The 19,067-nt window shown below is 43.9% G+C and overlaps 2 protein-coding genes across 6 annotated transcripts in view; one reads left to right on the top strand and one right to left on the bottom strand.

The window, feature by feature from the left end:
- Window positions 1–6,206, top strand: part of CEPT1 (choline/ethanolamine phosphotransferase 1) — a 41,429-nt gene extending 35,223 nt beyond the window's left edge. For all 5 annotated transcript variants that reach the window (XM_048826284.2, XM_075121976.1, XM_048826286.2 and 2 more), the window contains exons 6-9: window positions 1,225–1,356; window positions 3,397–3,555; window positions 3,976–4,101; window positions 5,421–6,206. In XM_048826284.2, coding sequence (XP_048682241.1) covers window positions 1,225–1,356; window positions 3,397–3,555; window positions 3,976–4,101; window positions 5,421–5,540 — 537 coding nt within the window. In that variant the 3' untranslated portion in view covers window positions 5,541–6,206. The remainder of the gene's footprint in view (window positions 1–1,224; window positions 1,357–3,396; window positions 3,556–3,975; window positions 4,102–5,420) is intronic.
- Window positions 6,207–9,978: 3,772 nt separating this feature from the next.
- DENND2D (DENN domain containing 2D) overlaps window positions 9,979–19,067 on the bottom strand; it is a 31,552-nt gene continuing 22,463 nt past the window's right edge. Inside the window, exons 8-12 of the mRNA XM_048826282.2 lie at window positions 16,011–16,188; window positions 14,971–15,012; window positions 14,186–14,276; window positions 11,715–11,954; window positions 9,979–10,551 (exon numbers count right to left, since the gene is read on the bottom strand). Of these exons, the coding sequence (XP_048682239.1) occupies window positions 10,487–10,551; window positions 11,715–11,954; window positions 14,186–14,276; window positions 14,971–15,012; window positions 16,011–16,188 (616 nt within the window). The 3' untranslated portion in view covers window positions 9,979–10,486. The remainder of the gene's footprint in view (window positions 10,552–11,714; window positions 11,955–14,185; window positions 14,277–14,970; window positions 15,013–16,010; window positions 16,189–19,067) is intronic.

The raw sequence follows: 19,067 nt of genomic DNA, 5'->3' as shown, positions 1-19,067 counted from the left end.
AAATAAATTTGTTAGTCTCTAAGGTGCCACAAGTCCTCCTTTTCTTTTTGTGGATACAGACTAACACAGCTGCTACTCTGAAACCTGTAACTGCACCTTGTAATTCAACAAAAAATCTGCTTGAACCCACTGAATTCTAATCCCAGTTCCAGCCACTCATTCAAAGTGAACTTGGCTGAGTCACTTTCTGTCTCTCTCTAAAATGGGGATAATAAAGTATCAAAGATGGGGGTGTTTATGGTCGGATTGTTGTTTGCACAGTGCTTTGAAGTTGTAAAGCATGATGTAAGTGCTAAGAATTATCTATTAGAAAAGCCTGAAAACCAGACTGGGCATGCAATTCAAAATACTAAAATAAAAACAACTTGAACCCATTTAGGGTCCCATATGAAATAGACATATGGGGATGTTCACTACGGCGCATGTTTACTCATTTTGGAAAAGGTATGAGCGTAGATGCTTGTTACTGGAGGGTTCAAGTTGTTCTTTAATAGTTGGATAGATAAGGTTGGACTCTTGTTGCTGGGTGGTTCCCTCTCTTCTTATAATTACTTCTCCGCCCAAGGCACTATGTCGAAAAGATGAGAGAGGATTATTAGTCTTCCTTCCCAGCCCATCTTGCCCTCATTTCTCACTCCCTTGCTACCAGCCCAGCCACCCACTCCCGTCTTACTTTGAAAAGTAACCTTAGCGGCTGGTTGCCTCTCTGCTGTTCCCTATCATGCCTCCTCTCATTACACCTTGTCTGTCCTCTGGGGTGTGGTCCAGTTTATGGGTCTTCACATCTAATCCCCACTGATATCTGGCTTCACCCTGCACTCAGGGCTGGGATACTAAGTGTGGGGTCTATCCTTTCACCTGTGCTAGGCCTCTGTTCTCTCCGTGCTGAGGAACCCCAGCTCAGGTTTTAGAGGTTGGTTGATAAGTGTCCAGCATTGTGAAGGATAATATTAGGAGAAAGGGATTCTGCTCCATGACTGCTCTTCTCTGGTAATTAAATATAAAAGCAAATGAATCAGGGAATTTTGCTGATATGGCGGGTGAGAAAAATTCCTCCCAAATTTCGTTCGTAGAAATTTAAACCAATATTGACTAATTTTGGGGGGAGAGAGGAAAACCCAAGTGGAGTTAGAAAAGTGGAGTGTTTGAGTTTACTTGAAATAGGTAAACACGATTTTAGATTAATTGTACATATTTTAATCTTTTTATTTCTCTATTGTCAAGATTCCAGTGCTGAATATTCAAATGAAAATATTCCCAGCTCTTTGTACTGTTGCAGGAACCATATTCTCCTGCACAAACTATTTTGGTGTGATCTTCACAGGTGGTGTTGGCAAAAATGGATCAACTATAGCTGTGAGTACTTTGTTTTGCTTTTATGAATCTATTATGCTACCACCTTTTCTGAGTGCTCTGTAGTTTGCATGATGGTTTATAGAAAACTGATATGCTTTCAAGTGTGTTAATGTAATGTCTGCTTTTGGTGTAAAATCCACTTTCACTTAGTTTACTAGCTTGAAAAAAGGGATAAATCTTGTCTAAATGAAAATGGTAGCTTTTGGAATTGAGAAAAGGTTTTAAAAGGATGGATTTGAAATAGATGAACGATAAAATCACCTCCCATGCTTTGACATTAGTCCTATGTATATACAAAATGATGGGGTCTAAATTAGCTATTACCACTCAAGAAAGAGATCTTCGGGTCATTGTGGATAGTTCTCTGAAAATATCTACTCACTATGCAGTGGCAATCAAAAAAGCGAACCAAAAGTGAGGAACCATTAGGAAAGGGATTGATAATAAGACAGAAAATGTCATAATGCCTCAATATATAAATCCATGGTACGCCCACATCTTGAATACTGTGTGCAGATCTGGTCGCTCCTTCTGAAAAAAGATATATTAGAATTGGAAAAGGGGCAGAGGAGGACAACAAAAATTACTAGGGGTATGGAACAGCTTCTGTATGAGGAGAGATTTAAAAGACTGGGACTTTTCATCTTGGAAAAGAGACGACTCCGAAGGGATAGGATAGAGGTGTATAAAGTCATGACTGGTGTGGAGAAAGTGAATAAGGAAATGTTATTTACCATTTCACATAACACAATCATAGAATCATAGAATATCAGGTTTGGAAGGGACCTCAGGAGGTCATCTAGTCCAACCCCCTGCTCAAAGCAGGACCAATCCCCAATTTTTGACCCAAATGGCCCCCTCAAGGATTGAACCCACAACCCTGGGTTTAGCAGGCCAATGCTCAAACCACTGAGCTATCCCTCCCCCCAGAACTAGGGGTCACCCAATGAAATTACCCAATGAAATTAATAGGCAGCAAGTTTAAAACAAACACAAGGAGTACTTCTTCACACAATGCACAGTCAACCTGTGGAACTCTGTGGTAGCAGATGTTGTGAAGGCCAAAATTATAACAGGGCTCAAAAAAGAGCTAGATAAGTTCATGGAGGATAGGTCCATCAATGGCTATTGGCCAGGATGGTCAGAGTTTGTCTGCTTGTGTTTGCCAGAAGCTGGGAGCGGATGACAGGGGATGGATCACTTGATGATTGCCTGATCTGTTCATTCCCTCTGAAGCACCTGGCATTGGCCACTGTTGGAAGACAGGATACTGGGCTAGATGGACCATTGGTCTGACCCACTGTGGCTATTCTTATGTTCTACAAGGTCTTACCTTCTAGAATCCATGAATTATCCAAACCAGACTCCCTCTCTGATGCGCATGCTTTTTGTTTGGTGTTTTTGCTTCTGACAAGAATATGAAAGCTATTGACCTTCCAGAGGGGATAAAAGTAAAAGTTAATATTCTTGTCAGACTTCTTTCTTAAGGGACTTGTGATTTTTTTGGGGGGGTGGGAGGAGTTGTGGAAGGTTTTGTGAACTTTTTAGGAGAGTCTGGTTTTTGTGTTTGTGCCAGTTGAGTGAGTTGGACTAGTCTTTTTAGTTATATTTTGCTTTTGAGCATTGACATCTTAACAAAAATGTATTATCACCATTAAACAGACACACACATGTTTGGGCCCCTGTCATTTAAGAACAGAGTCATCTCCTTCCTGTTGTACAGGAGTTAGAAGATAACCACAGCACCATTTTTTGCAATTTGAAGCCTTCTCCTCTCTTCCCTCCCCGTTGCCCCAATACATACATTTTTTGTTTTGTAGCTGAAACTGCATGTTTTCTTCATGCAACACACAATTTATGAGACCTTCAAACCAAAGGCTCCAACCACATTATCAGCTGACACCCTCAGTCACATTTCACTATTGGCACAAGTGAGTTCAGACAGGCACAATTTAATTTAAATAATATGCACACAACACATCTGTTGTTCACTTGTGTGCACTTTTCATTAAGCTAACACTTTCTTCTCCCTCACTATAGGGAACAAGTGTCCTTTCACCCTTTCTTCATATTGGGTCAGTGATCATATTAGCTGCAATGATCTACAAGAAATCTGCTGTACAGCTCTTTGAAAAGCATCCTTGCCTGTATATACTTACTTTTGGTTTTGTATCTGCTAAGATAACTAACAAATTGGTGGTAAGTGTCTCGGAGTCGTTGATTCTTTTCCTTTATCTTTGTTATTGTATAAGAAGGTCTTTATAGTTTCTCAAAGGTCTACCTTCCCCACAACGTCAGTTTCCCTGAATTGATGAGCCACACCCTTCCTTCGCTGTATTAAAGTGATTTAATGCAACTTCTGTATATCCCATGAATCTGTAGTGGTTCTAATTGGTAGCTACAACCCACATTTTTCTTGAGAATTTGTCATAGCCCACAAAGGAATGAACCAGCAGCATGTAATTTACATTGCAATAATTTTTGGTGACATTTCATTAAAATACTCTATAAGGATGTGTTGTTAATCAGCTGAAAATATTGGGTCAAAATATATTTTGTGATTTGTTTAGACTAGACTACTGTGTCTGTCTCTCTCTCTTTTTTTTTTTTTTTTAATAGGTTGCACATATGACCAAAAGTGAAATGCATCTGCATGATACAGCATTCATAGGTCCAGCACTTTTGTTCTTGGACCAGTACTTTAACAGCTTTATTGATGAATATATTGTACTTTGGATTGCCATGGTAAGTAGCTCATTGTATTTTCTGTTTATCAATGATCTTTTTTGCATCTGCTTGTTCGCTCACACTCCCCACACGCATACAGAGTTTGTGCCAGTTGTGCACAGATCACACCCAGTTTTCACCAAGAAGCATGGATTTGGGAACCTTCTTGCCTGAATCAGTTTTAAACAGGGTTCAGGCTAATTTGGCTGAAACATGGTTTGGTTGGGCTTATGGACCCAACTCTGTTTAAACACAGTTTTAAAGCTATGTTGAATGAGCAAAAGTCCTCAAAGTCCTAGGTTTAGAACCCATTGGGGAGAAATGTGCTGAGATGTATTTTTGCAGGAACATAATTTCCACACTTTGGGGTGCACCACAGCAAAAGCTCTATAACACACAAACCCACCAGTGGAATTCCTGAAATTCATGTAGTGTCAGAGCAATGATAGCTGCCAGGACCAGTCTCACAGAGGAAGTCTTGGCTATATAGCCATGTCTGTCCTTGATTAGAGCATTGAAAACCAAACCAAGTTCAGATCAGGCTGCCACTTTCTAGACAGGTTTCAGAGTAGCAGCCGTGTTAGTCTGTATCCGCAGAAAGAACAGGAGGACTTGTGGCACCTTAGAGACTAACAAATGTATTTGAGCATAAGCCTTCGTGAGCTATTGAATGCATCCGATGAAGTGAGCTGTGGCTCACGAAAGCTTATGCTCAAATACATTTGTTAGTCTCTAAGGTGCCACAAGTTCTCCTTTTCTTTTTACTTTCTAGACAGCCATTCTAAAGCATGCTGTGCAGGTGTAACATGATTACAGCTGCTTAATCCTGTGAGCAGCTGGGAACTTCTTTCTGTACTAGCTGCAAGTGGTGGAAAAGCCCAGCTATTAGGGAATTACAGTACATTCACTTCATCCTCACTGGGGCGTGTGTTTTTAGTTGGGAGCTTGGTATGTAATAAAAGTTCAACCTGCATAAATTATGATGCTGAAACTTGATCATTCCCATTACAGTGGAACACTTTTAAAATACATTCAAATACAACGTTGTGTACATTTTGTCCCAAAGTAAGATCAGAATTCCACACTTGAAATCATGGGACCTCTTACAAAAGCTTTCTACAGTCACTACAATTTTTCTTTTATTGAAATGTAGATTTAAATTCTAGGCTGAAAAATGAAGAATATAGGAATAAACCTTTAGTGGAGGGAGAGAAGGACTCAAGAGAGCAGTCCTTGATGCTTTTAGAGAGACTGTGATAACATGAAGGATAGATGAAACATGGTACATTCATGTCGAGTATAGATAGATCTAACACATGCCATTTTTCCCTTTGCAGATCTTTTCCCTCTTTGATTTGCTCCGCTACTGCATCAGTGTGTGCAATCAGATTGCTTCCCATCTGCGCATCCATGTATTCAGAATCAAGGTCTCTTCTACACATTCTAATCACCATTAGCGACTGGGTGGTTGCTGTGATGAGAAATACGAAACAAGTGTTTTCTATAGGGAAGAATATGAACATATTTAGGAGACTAAGGCAAAAGGAGCAGATAAGAACAAATCTAATTTATTATAATCAACGTTGTATAACTTTTATTCTTTGTTACTGGTAACGCTCCTTAACTAGTCTTTGCCTATGAGAGAGTGAATTCCAAGTACTCTCCAGTCAAACATCATGTAGTCAACTTTACTGGTTCTGTGCCCAGGAAAGCATGCAGGGAGTAATGCTTTGTCTTTGTAATTACCTTGAAAACAGAATAAACTATCTATGGTGAATGGATCCCTAACAACTGAAATTTCTAATGTAGAGAGAGATCCCACTAGCTTGTGTGGCTGAAATAGCTGAAGGGACTTTCAGTCCAGATTGAGGTGGTTCATTTGCTTACATACACTGTTCAACAGTATATTTTAGTGGGACCTTATCGGAGAAGGGGGTGACTATCAGCATGCAATATAGTGTGGTGTCTTTGTCCATTAATTTTTTTTAAATAAAAAAGAAAACTTATTTCATAATTTTCTTCAGTGGAAAAACTTTAAAAGCAAATTTTACTGTTACTTTTTTACGTATAGAATTTAAGCAAAAATTTCTTTCTGCTCTTTAATAAATAAGGAAATTCTAAGAGCTACAATTGTCTTTCCATGTGTGTCAGCTGCTTTGTCACACTGGGTTAAGTACTTGGTCTGATGAAGCAAAATCTGAACTGCTGTTTAGAGAGACTTTTATGATGCTTCATGTGTCTACAGTGCCTGTCAACCAAGCATCTCAAAGCACTTTCTTTGCTAATTAGCAAAGCCTTACAGCCCAGCTCCTGAAGCCATAGGCATATTATGCCCATTTTATGTGTGGTAAATTGAGGCACAAGGAATCTAAATAACTTCCCAGTAGTTCATATTGAGTCTGGAGTAGGACTACTAAGAGTCTGGATTCTACTTCACTTCTCTAAGTGATAAGCCATACTGCCCCCTTTTAGGTATTAGGAGTTGCACAACCTCAATGTGTCAAATATTTCTCCAGGAATCTCTTCCCATATGATTGCTCTGTCAGAAGTCACATGCTGATCTAAGGGTGTATGTGCTGATGCAGAATTCCAGGACCAAAGCAAGATGTAACCTACTGAAATCAATCTAAACTGAATACTTACACCCCTGCTCATCCGTTGTATCCTGCCATTTAAATACTAAAATGAAAGGCAAAAGCCACTCAAAGGTACATTTGCACTGACTAGTCCATGAATGGGCTCAGCTCAGAGCCACATCAGTGCATACAGTGAGCTGCCGGTTACTAGCAAGGGCACAGAAGACCCTGATCAAGATAGGAAATTTTAAAGTGCTGCTTACCAACTGCAGTCCCAGAGCCTTAAAATTCCTCTTGTCTAGCTATCTCAGAGACCACTGCTCCCAGTCTGATCCACTGCACCATTTGTGTTGGTCAGGAACAATTAATTGTTAATTAATCTAATGTCTCAAGGATGAGGCTTGAGGGAGGCAACATGAGGCCTTCACTTCTGGAAATACATCTAAACTAAAGCCTGTCCAGGAAATGCTATAAGATGCACCTTTTCCCAGGCTTTTCACTAACTGGTAGCTCCAGTACCCCTAGTCTTAACTCTAGGAGGAAGATTTCCCATTTCTGCTTGTAAAGCTTCAGCATTACCAGGTGCTGTGGGGAGCTTGTTCCTTATACTTGAGAAATGTTACTGCTCATAAAGTGTATGCATATAGGTACTGTACAAATTGCCTGTAATAAATGAACTTTGTCCTTATGCATTATGATACTGTCTCTATTTATGTGATTGCAGATTATTATAGATATATGGGCCTAAGGTTGTGGAATTAATTGAGAAACTGAACGAGATTTCTAAGTAAAGTGTATCATACTTCATAAGGCCAAAGAGACCGAATGTTGCAAGTTCAACCTTAAACTTTACCCTTTCTGATGTAGAGTACAAGCAAGGGGGGGAGGGATAGCTCAGTGGTTTGAGCATTGGCCTGCTAAACCCAGGGTTGTGAGTTCAATCCTTGAGGGGGCCATTTAGGGATCTGGGGCAAACACTGGAGACTGGTCCTGCTTTGAGCAGGGGGTTGGACTAGATGATCTCCTGAGGTCCCTTCCAACTCTGATATTCTATGATTCAAGCACTGGGTGCAGGGCTTTTACAGAACTCTCTCTTGCATGTAGAACTTCCTGGAATGCATCAGAATAAGTACAAACCTCACTGTCTTGAAAACAAAATGTGACATATGGTGCTTTGAGCTACCCCTAAAAACCACACTACCAGGCAGAAAATTTCCCCTCTATCTAGGGGCCAATGAAACAAAAACATTGGTTGGTTTGTGGGTTTTTTTTAATTTATAAGACATCTCAAACTTATGGCAAAGAGTGTGATACAGAAACTGTGTCTATATACAGTACGTATATAGTCCCCATTTCTATTGTGTCTGAGCACTCAAAATCTTTAATGATTTTTTTCTCACAATGCCCCTGAGTGGTAGGGCAGTGCTATTATCTCCATTTTACAGGTGGGGGACTGAGGCACGGGGGAGGATAAGGCCCAGATACTCAAAGGCATTGTGGAGCCTAACTCCCATTGAAACCACTGGGAGCTAGGCACCTAAATGCCTTTCAGGATCTGGAGAGACAAGATGAGTGAGCTAATACTTTTTATTGGACTAACTTCTTTTGGTGAGAGAGACAAGCTTTGGAGCTACACCAAGCTCTTCTTGAGGTCTGGGAAAGGTACTTGTCACAGCTAAATACAAGGTGGAACAGATTGTTTAGCATAAGTAATTGGTCTCACAATGTGTTACTCAAGGTGAAGTGACCTGTTAACACCGCTTGAGCTAGAGTACCAAAAAAAAAGGGGGGGGTTAACGAGTTACTGATTGTTTTAATAAACCATAAACCCAGTGTCTGTATAAAGACCATGATTTTTAGTGTCTAACAGAGTTATGAATTTAAGCTCATCTGGGTTCTCTGGACATTACACTGATTCCCCACTGCATACTGAATCAAATTCAACTCCAGCCTTAATCTTCAAAGTCTCTCCCTCTCTGATTAGGATTGGCCATAATAACTCTGCTTCTCAGGGACAATATCAACCTTATAGGTTAGATTTACAGGTGCTGAGGACAGAGCCTGACAGAATCATAGATGGCCCATGACTGGAATTCACTCCCACAAGAGAACAGAGTGACCAAAGTCTCACCACATTCAGAAGGAATTATTAGCTCCACTTCTTCACCACCACAGAGACAGGAAAGAGGAGGGGAAAACTACACTTACTTCAGAGAACTGCACAATGAGCTACCCTCAAAATGGCTGCCACCTCCCTTTTTCTCTCTCTACTGCCTGACAGCACCTCAACATGAAATGGGAAGATGTGGAGAGAAAGGCAGCTGACAGGCAAGGATGGCAAACGTGGGTAGCTCAATGTGCAGCAAAGCATGGGATGGACTAAGGTCTAAGGTAACTGCCTGACAGCAGAGGGACACTATCTTCCTTAAGGACAGGGGTAATCAGTAGGCAGACCAGGGGCCAATCGGGTCCTGGTCCAGGACTGGGGATCTTATGTACTATTGTAATACACCTAATAAATTGTGTACACACCTAGCACAATGGGGTCATGTTCCATGAGAGACTCCTAAGTACTGCAAAGAACAAATGCTCATATCTTTGGTAACATATAACACACACATCTGGGCAATCTCTAGGGTCTAAAGGCGGCAGTCATTTGAGGCATCATTGTGTAAAGTGAAAAACCTGTGTCTATTTTGGGAAAGAGTGCAGCAAGCTCTCCCATCTGTGAAACCATCCCAGCACTTGCAGGAGTGAGGTATCTGGCTTTATCCAGATAGTTCCTTCCCACTGGGGCCAGTCAAACCTGCAGGCAGTACCAGTTTGGACTCTGGCACTGTGCTCCCTGTAAGAATGCAATAAAGAAAGGGGAGAGATGGACAAGCATAATTAAGCTCAATGCAGTCTCTAAAAGATGAACTGGAAAAGAGCTTTAAAATTCAGCATCCACAACAGGACAGAAGAGTACAGCTTTTCAGGAACGCATGCACCACTGAATTTTAACAATGCTGTCTCCCTACACTGAGCTGCCGATTTCCCATGTGCCCCACTATGGCACACATCCCCCCGAAATGGAGCTAGTGCAAACAAGCAACTTCCCGCCAAACCCCAGTTTGCTCTCCTTCACATGGTCTATTTTAGGCTTCCTGTTCTCATCAACACCTAAGCCAACAGGTGCCTTTCAGGAAGCCTCATCAAAATCTGCGGAGTCGTTTTTAGCTCATGTAAGTCTGGAACAATGAAGCCATTCGCTATAAAAAGAACATGAAACCACCTTGTCAATGGGAGCCCTTCAGGAATACACATTGGGTAGAACGTCTCAGCTAGAAAATTTAGATTTTTTTTTAATAAGAATTAAAAATATTTCTTACTAATACATTTTATCTCAACAATTATTCTACATTCTTTGCCATTATACAGCAATCAGATAATCCTCCCTTGATTTCACTCTATTTCTATGTAAGGTCCGTGATTGTCTTCCAGTAGGAACTCCTTGCTCTCCTTTGGCTAAGAACTGCAGTTTGGTCCACGGTGTCAGTTGGCCAGGAAAAAAAAAATCACACCCGTATTTGCTAGCGATATAGAAAAGAGGCTTCTCGTGCAGTCATGCCCTGAGAAAGAAGAGACTGGGAAGGAACTGGCGTTCTGGGTTGACCAGGCATCTCATCGTTCACAGGAGGATGGGCAAGGTTCCAGAGCTGCTCAGAGCCAGCAAAGCACAGGGCGCTCTGGCTTTGAGCGAGATGCTGACCCAGTCTGGACAGAATATTGCTGCAGGAAGATATCTGCCCAAGCCCAGCCGGGCTCCCCTCTTTCGGAACAGTACTTCAGGAATTTGTCCTTTGTTTCTTTTTTTGTTCTTGATATTCAGTTACTTTCTGCTGGAAATACCCTGTGGAAAACAAAAGCTGGGTCAGTTACACACGACACTGGAGTTTCATCAACAGTTGAGGTCATTGGCTGGTTTCTGTTTAATAACAACATGCTGTGGTAGGGATGCAGAAGCAGAGATTAGCCCAGCAAACTCCATAAGAACCAGAGAACCTGAAGATGGAGCTATGGTCATATTCTCCATATACATTATTATTGTACACCAATCGCTATGGGATTTAGGTGCTGAAGGAGGTAGAGAGGCAGGGAACAGAATCCAATGACTCCGGTCAATTTGCATTGGAGGGCACCAGAGCAGCAGCACTGGCTCCAAATCTACCTGCACCTCGAGCAACGATAGGCTGAAGCTGAACCAGCAGGGCAAGCATCACAAATATTGGGGATAAAATGGTACCAGATCCAAACTGAAGGGGATGGGGGAGTGCACTCAGAGAGTGCGGGGGCTCAGAGAAGCAGCTAGCTCAGTAACTGAGACACATTGTTGAAATTCTTCTTGAAAGTGGCAATAATCATCATCATAATACCCAGGTCTTATACAGCTCATTTTACAGATAGGTAAACTGAGGCACGGAGTAGTGATGTGATTTGCGCAAGATCAGCCAGAAATCCAGTGGCAGGGCTAGGAATTAGAACGAAGCTCTCCTGAGGCTCAGTCCAGTGCTCCATCTACTAGGCCATGCTGCATTACTTACAGCCCTGAAACAGGATGTGTGTGTGTGTCAGGGAATACACTGTAGAGAAGAGAATAAGCAAGGAGCGCTTTGCACTAGTCCTTTCCTCCTTGCCCTTTGACTGTTTTCAATACAAACGCAGGCCAAGTTCTGGAGTCTGCAATTACCTCCTCCATCCAGGGGCTGCAGTGACGAAGAGACTACTGCAACCGACCCAGGGTGTCTCTGCTGGTGCATTGCAGGCAGAGGTTGCGGGAGAGACTCACTATCACTGCCTGTACCATCTTCTCTAACAGCATCTCTCCCCCTTCCCCGGTGGCTGTGTTTTCAGGAGCAGTCACACAAAAACATTTGCACCTCATTTGCACAAGCAAATATGCAAATGAGTCCTGCTCCCTCTAGCCCAAAGAAACCAAAGAGTGGCCTCCAGGGATCCTGATGCTTCCTGAATGCCAGGGCAGTAACAGAAGGGGGAGGAGATGGGGCAATTTACCTTCTTGGATCATCCTGCTCCTTTCCGCTTCCTGGATAAAGAGGGAAAACATCTGAGTCCTCACAAATCTTTTCACAAACTTGCGGCAGGACTTGGAGGTGATGGCTTTGCAGAACGCCTTCTCCTGAAAGGAGCCCTGGCCGCTCTTATTCCACTTGAGGTGTGACGTATAATGGCCAACAGTTTTAACGAAGAATTGCACGAAGGTTTTGGAGACGTGGGCATTCACTTGTTCAGACGCTGAAAAGGGAATAGAAAACGTACCGTTTGGGCATGGGGGCTGGTATTCACACGACCCCCCCATTAACTCAGGACGTGGACACCTCACAATCTGAATGTATTTACACTCACAACCCTTCTGTGAGGCAGGACAGGACTATCATGGGGGAATGGAAGGACAGATCCTCAGAAGTATTTACACTCCAAATTTCCTTAAAGGATCTGGGCCGAAATGACCCACCCAAGGATCGCCCCGTCTGTGGTGGGGCAGGAACTTGAAGCCTGGTCTCCTGAGTCCCAGGCTAGTGCTCTGACCACTGGGCCATCCCACCTCTCTTCTCCTGTCTGTGCCACAGTCTGGGGCATTCCAAGGTCCGGGACATTTTCCATTCAAAAGCAGCTGTAACACCTGAATGGTGCTAAATTGTGTGACTCCCAAACCCAGTCATGGCAAGGGAGAAAAGCCAGGAGGTTCCATTCGCTAAGGAGCCGACAGGAGTATAAACTGAACTGTCCCAATGTGGTATTCAATTGCCCAGTCCAATGGATAATTACTGCTGACCTCCATACTTGGACTTCTTATAACACTTGGCTTCCAAGGAACTCCGAGCATTGTATACACATTCAAGGAATTGTGTCTACTACCTTAAAATGTGAAGTACACCAGCCTACCGAGATGCTAGATGGAGGGCCTCATTGCACGCTGACCTAATTCACATGCTGTGTTCATGTCAGAAGCAATGGCCATCTCCTTCACACATTAAAATCCAATTTCCTGGTGTTAAATCATTAAGGAGAGTTGTGACAGCCACTAGCACGTGGTACTGCCCTTCACAGGCTGTTCTGGATGGAGGACTCCACCTGCTTGATTAGCACGTATACACTGTAGTGGAAGAAGGGAGTCTAGCTGTCCAGATCTCCCAGATCCAGATTTCACTGAGGGATATTCAGGGTCACTGGCTTTCTGTTTTGTCAAGATAAAGCTATCAAGAGCCTTCTGGATTTTTTGCTCCCCTCCCTATTGATGGATTATTTCTCTTCCCTGACTGGTCTCCACAATCCTACATGGTTGTGGAATTTAGGGAGGAAGATGCTCAGCTCAGAATATGGCCACTACAAGAACTGGCAGGGGATGGTACTAGTCTGAAAATGACTTGGTAAAAATCCCTCGTTTATTGCGTTCTAGTGTGTCCAGATCACACGTGCTCGCACGACAGCTAGAAAGGCTGTGGGTTTTTTTAAATCTCTATATAACACCCAGCCCTGCAAACTCAGCCTGGCGTCTGAGAGTCACGCTGGGCTCTGTCCATTTCGCTCATCCCCACCAATAACGAAGACTGGAATTTAGTAACGTCTGCTAGAATCAAGCTCCTTCTCCTGGAACTGGGCTAGCTCTGTGGAGCTAACAATAAAAAGGGTCTATTTTTGTCAATGAAGTCAGCAGGTCCGACTCTGCTGCACACACAAAGAAATCGGTATAACCATTGGGGCTTCTCTGACCACGGCTGCACTTTAGTATTCATGCAGAGCAGAAACAGTGTACTATGCCTGCTAGCTGGGGATGGGGAATAAAGCAGAGCACTTCCCAACCTGCAGAACCAGAGCACCACTGAAATGCAGGTGAAATGCAGCCACCTCTGGAGTGGGGAGCTGCAGCTAATCAGAGCATATCACATTGAACAACAGGTGGGGGAAGCGAAAGGTTGGGTAAGGACCACAAAGTAAACCCCAATCATAGCTAAGTGCCTTGGGATCCTTGACAGTTCTGTGCTGGTCTTTCGAGTGTTGCTTTGAAGACACCCCGGGGCAGATCCTGAGCTGGTGGGAGATGTCACAGCTCCACTAAAGTCAATGTGGAGAGGAAGCCAATGGAGTGATAATTTTACACCAGCTGAGGACTTGCCCCACACTCCATAAGCTGCACAAACCTCAGTCTCTTTCTACCTCTAAAGCGGGAAGGGCTAAGGTGTCCCTGCAGAGGCTGAGCGTGTGGGACCCAGGGACCCTGGCTATTCCAGTCCAGCTGCTTAGACCACTGAGCTATTCTCTTCGCGTGCATGTGAGTCTAAAGCATACACAACACTAGAGATGGTTTGGCTGGAACTGAGAGGGCAGTGTAGGAAATTAGGTCCTGGGTTCTTAGCCCACTTGCCCCAGGATGGCTGGTTAGCCCGGGACACCGGCAGTCATTTTGTGGGGGCATTCACAGGTACTCCACCGTGCGCACCCCAAAGAAAGAGCTCTCTGCCTACTCTGTATGTTGTTGTTGCTGTTGTGCGTCTTTAAAGAAGTCAGCATCTCGGTCTGCAGCTTGGCTGGTAAGATGTCTCCTTCGTCGCAAACCTGAAAGAGGATGTTCCGATGTTAACACAGCCAGCTTTTGCAAACCAGGGAAGCCTGAGACGGTGGCTTTTACTGGGAAGAAGGTTTTGAAGCATCAGAGAGGATTCTAGCTCGGCGAACCACTTTCTGAGTGTACCTGCAGGCCCAAAGCATCCTGGAATGAACACATCTCCCCCCACCAGATCCCCTGTGACCCATTCTTTAATGCAGCCGTGCAGTCTGCATTACCATAGTCTTGGTGGGGCTCACTAGCTACCGCCAGAAGCTATTGCCTATCAATTTTTATCCCAAAGGATGTTGGAGAGACACCTTCTGCAGGGTTAATTGACACCTCTGTCTCTGACACAGCCTCTCCTCCGCCACCCGCAACGAGAAAGAGACAACACAACAGCCCGAGAAATTAATTTTGCACTGAACTCCCATTGGTCTCTCCCTGCGGGGCCGTGCCCGGGTGTTTTGAAACCAGGAATGCTAACGTTACAGTGTGCTCTGTAATTTCGGGCAAGAGGCCCTGCCCCCCTGAGCCTGCAGAGTGCAAATAATAAGTGACAGGTGGGAAGGAGTGAGTGACAGCTACTGAAAAGCCAGGATTAAGGACCCTACAGTGGCTCAGTAATACTGGTCAAGCAACGAACAAGCACCTGCGTCTAGCGATCGCATGAGGGACAGTCTAAATCGCACCAGGGACACCTACCGATCTTAAGAACTTCCCTTCGCACAAGTCAACCAGCAGCACCTAAAACCAACAGACAGGACGCAGCGTTAGCCAGGCTGCATTGCAAGGCCGCTTCTGAGCAGCAGCGAGTTAAGAGAATGTATTTCAAGAGCAGTCTTCTGTGCCCCAAGTCCATTTGAAAAGCTCTGAGCTGCACCTGATGATGAACTGCTCTAGGTCATTGCAATGGAAAAGGCTTCTCCACCCCTCCAAACTTCCTGCCTGGTGAAAGAGGAGCACCAGGAAAGGAGATTTGGAGCCTTTCACCTCTAGAATCAGTCACTGGGTCCAATCCAGCCCAGACTGAAAGTGGTTCCCGTCCGGTGTCTCTTGGGAGGCCCACATGAGATGAGTTCAGGAGTCTCAGCCCACATCCCCATCGGGAGAGGGCCACAGCCCCATAACTGCCCCATTGTTAGTGCTCCCAGCAGAAGGCCAAGGAGCGCACGGTCCTGGAAACTCTGGCAGTGTCTACACTAGTTTTCTAAGATGTGTGCTCACCTCCCATGAGCTATGAGCAGTGAGACGCTTAGGGCAATGCTGGCTACAGGTTAGCTGAGGGCAAGGAATGCCCCCTTTGTCCCAGGGAATCTGGGCTGAGGCCCTTGCCCAGCTAGTGGGTAGGAGATGATATCAGCATCCCATCTGGCCTAGGGAACAGCTTGGGTGTTACCCTAGGAGAAGGCTGGAGTCCGCTCTTGTTTCCTTCTGGGCCCTTCTCCTCCTGAGGCTGGGATGGAGACAAAATCAGGGCCTCCTACCAGGGTTGGGTTTCCAATTAGGCACAGTAGGCACGTGCCTAGGGACGCCTTGCTTCTCTCAAACAGTGTGCAACACGGAGGTCAGCTGTAGTCGGGGGTGGGGGGGCGCGCTGAAGATGCTGTGCCCAGGGGCGCGTAAGTTGTAAATCCGGCCCTGCCTGCTACCACGTGGAGATAACAATCAAGGGGCACGAACAGGCAAACATTCATCTTCAAGCCCATCTGCGGCATGGGAACAGAGACCCCCTCAGACAGTACCTCCTCCATCGGCTGATCGAGAACCTGCTCCAGGCAGCGCTTCTGGACTCCAACCATGAAGGGCGTGGGGCAACAGACGGTATCGATCAGGCATTCCGGAACCACAGGGATGTAGGTGTGTGCCCAGGAGAAGGGGTAGAGAAGAGCTGCCACGGCATGGATGCACTGGGACAGGACGCTGCCGAATAAATAAGGGTTCTGATTAGTAAATGAATTTGGCAAGTAGCTGGCCAGCAGGTTAAGCTTTGGGTGAGACTTTCAGGAGCACCTGAGTGACACAGGAGCCAAAGTCTAAGTCACTTCCAAGGAGAGACAGGCTCCTAAACAGGTGGGTGCTGTTTTTCATAGATTATAAAGGCAGAAGGGACCATTGTGATCATCTGGCCTGACCTCCTGCATAGCACGGGCCAGAGAACATCCCTGAACTTAGATTCATAGATTCATAGATATTTAGGCCAGAAGGGACCATTATGATCATCTAGTCTGACCTCCTGCACAATGCAGGCCACAGAATTTCACCCACCACTCCTAAAAAAGACCTCACATCTATATCTGTGCTATTGAAGTCCCCAAATTGTAGTTTGAAGACCTCAAGGAGCAGAGAATCCTCCAGCAAGTGACCCGTGCCCCATGCTACAGAGGAAGGCGAAAAACCTCCAGGGCCTTCCAATCTGCCCTGGAGGAAAATTCCTTCCCGACCCCAAATATGGCGATCAGCTAAACCCTGAGCATATGGGCAAGATTCATCAGCCAGATACTACAGAAAATTCCTTCCCGGGTAACTTGGATCTTACCCCATCTAAAAACCCATCACAGGCCATTGGGCCTATTTAGCATGAATATTTAATTACGAAAACCATGTTATCCCATCATACCATCTCCTCCATAAACTTATCGAGTTTAATCTTAAAGCAAGATAGATCTTTTGCCCCCACTACTTCCCTCGGAAGGCTATTCCAAAACTTCACTCCTCTGATGGTTAGAAACCTTCGTCTAATTTCTAATCTAAATTTCCTAGTGGCCAGTTTATATCCATTTGTTCTTGTGTCCACATTGGTACTGAGTTTAAATAATTCCTCTCCCTCTCTGGTATTTATCCCTCTGATATATTTATAGAGAGCAATCATATCTCCCCTCAACCTTCTTTTAGTTAGGCTAAACAAGCCAAGCTCCCTGAGTCTCCTTTCATAAGACAAGTTTTCCATTCCTCGGATCATCCTAGTAGCCCTTCTCTGTACCTGTTCCAGTTTGAATTCATCCTTCTTAAACATGGGAGACCAGAACTGCACACAGTATTCCAGGTGAGGTCTCACCAGTGCCTTATATAATGGTACTAAAACCTCCTTATCCCTACTGGAAATACCTCTCCTGATGCATCCCAAGATGACATTAGCTTTTTTCACAGCCATATCACATTGGCAGCTCATAGTCATCCTATGATCAACCAATACTCCAAGGTCCTTTTCCTCCTCCGTTACTTCTAGTTGATGCGTCCCTAGCTTATAACTAAAATTCTTGTTATTAATCCCTAAATGCATGACCTTACACTTCTCACTATTAAATTTCATCCTATTCCTATTACTCCAGTTTACAAGGTCATCCAGATCCTCCTGTAGGGTATCCCTGTCCTTCTCTAAATTAGCAATACCTCCCAGCTTTGTATCATCTGCAAACTTTATTAGCACATTCCCACTTTTTGTGCCCAGGTCAGTAATAAAAAGATTAAATAAGATTGGTCCCAAAACCGATCCTTGAGGAACTCCACTGGTAACCTCCCTCCAACTTGACAGTTCACCTTTCAGTAGGACCCGTTGTAGTCTCCCCTTTAACCAATTCCCTATCCACCTTTCAATTTTCCTATTGATGCCCATCTTATCCAATTTAACTAATAATTCCCCATGTGGCACAGTATCAAACGCCTTACTAAAATCTAAGTAAATTAGATCCACTGCATTTCCTTTATCTAAAAAATCTGTTACTCTCTCAAAGAAGGAGATCAGGTTGGTTTGGCACGATCTACCTTTTGTAAAACCATGTTGTAATTTGTCCCATTTACCATTGACTTCAATGTCCTTAACTACCTTCTCCTTCAAAATTTTTTCCAAGACCTTGCATACTACAGATGTCAAACTAACAGGCCTATAATTACTTGGATCACTTTTTTCCCCTTTCTTAAAAATAGGAACTATGTTAGCAATTCTCCAATCATACGGTACAACCCCTGAGTTTACAGATTCATTAAAAATTCTTGCTAATGGGCTTGCAATTTCTTGTGCCAATTCTTTTAATATTCTTGGATGAAGATTATCTGGGCCCCCCGATTTAGTCCCATTAAGCTGTTTGAGTTTCGCTTCTACCTCAGATATGGTGATGTCTACCTCCATATCCTCATTCCCATTTATCATGCTACCATTATCCCTAAGATCCTCTTTAGTCTTATTAAAGACTGAGGCAAAGTATTTGTTTAGATATTGGGCCATGCCTAGATTATCCTTGACCTCCACTCCATCCTGTTCCAACGAAAGCAGATCTTTTTAGAAAAAATATCCCATCTTGATTTAAAATTTGCCAGTGATGGAGAAGGCACCATGGCCTTTGGTAAACTGTTCCCATGATTCATAATCCTTGCTGTTAAAAAATATGAACTTTATTCCTAATCTGAATTTGTCTTGCTTCAATTTCCAGCCATTGGCTCTTGTCTCTTAGATTGAAGAGCCCAGTATCAAAGTTTTGTTTCCCTTATAGATACTGCTTAAGACTGATCAAATCACCCCTTCATCTTCTCTTGGTTAAGCTAAATACATTGAGCTCCTGCAGCTCAATTCTACCTGCCTATGTTCGCTGTTTTTGGGAAGTCTTCCTCCCCTTGGCACATGGCAGTGTTACCAACTCTCAGGATTTCATCACACATCAATATTTGATGTTCTTCTTAAATCCCCAGTTCCTGGAGTCAGGTGATTACATCAGAATCTCAGCTTTCTTTAATGAAGAAATCGAAAGAAAAGTAAGTTTCTAGCTCTGTGGTTGCGGAGAAAAGTTTGAATACATGTCCCTAAG

This window comes from Caretta caretta, chromosome 21 (assembly GCF_965140235.1).
Source record: "Caretta caretta isolate rCarCar2 chromosome 21, rCarCar1.hap1, whole genome shotgun sequence".
Classification (NCBI taxonomy): Eukaryota; Metazoa; Chordata; order Testudines; family Cheloniidae; genus Caretta; species Caretta caretta.
Note: the sequence above shows the minus strand (reverse complement) of the source record. Positions and strands in the feature narration are given on the sequence as shown.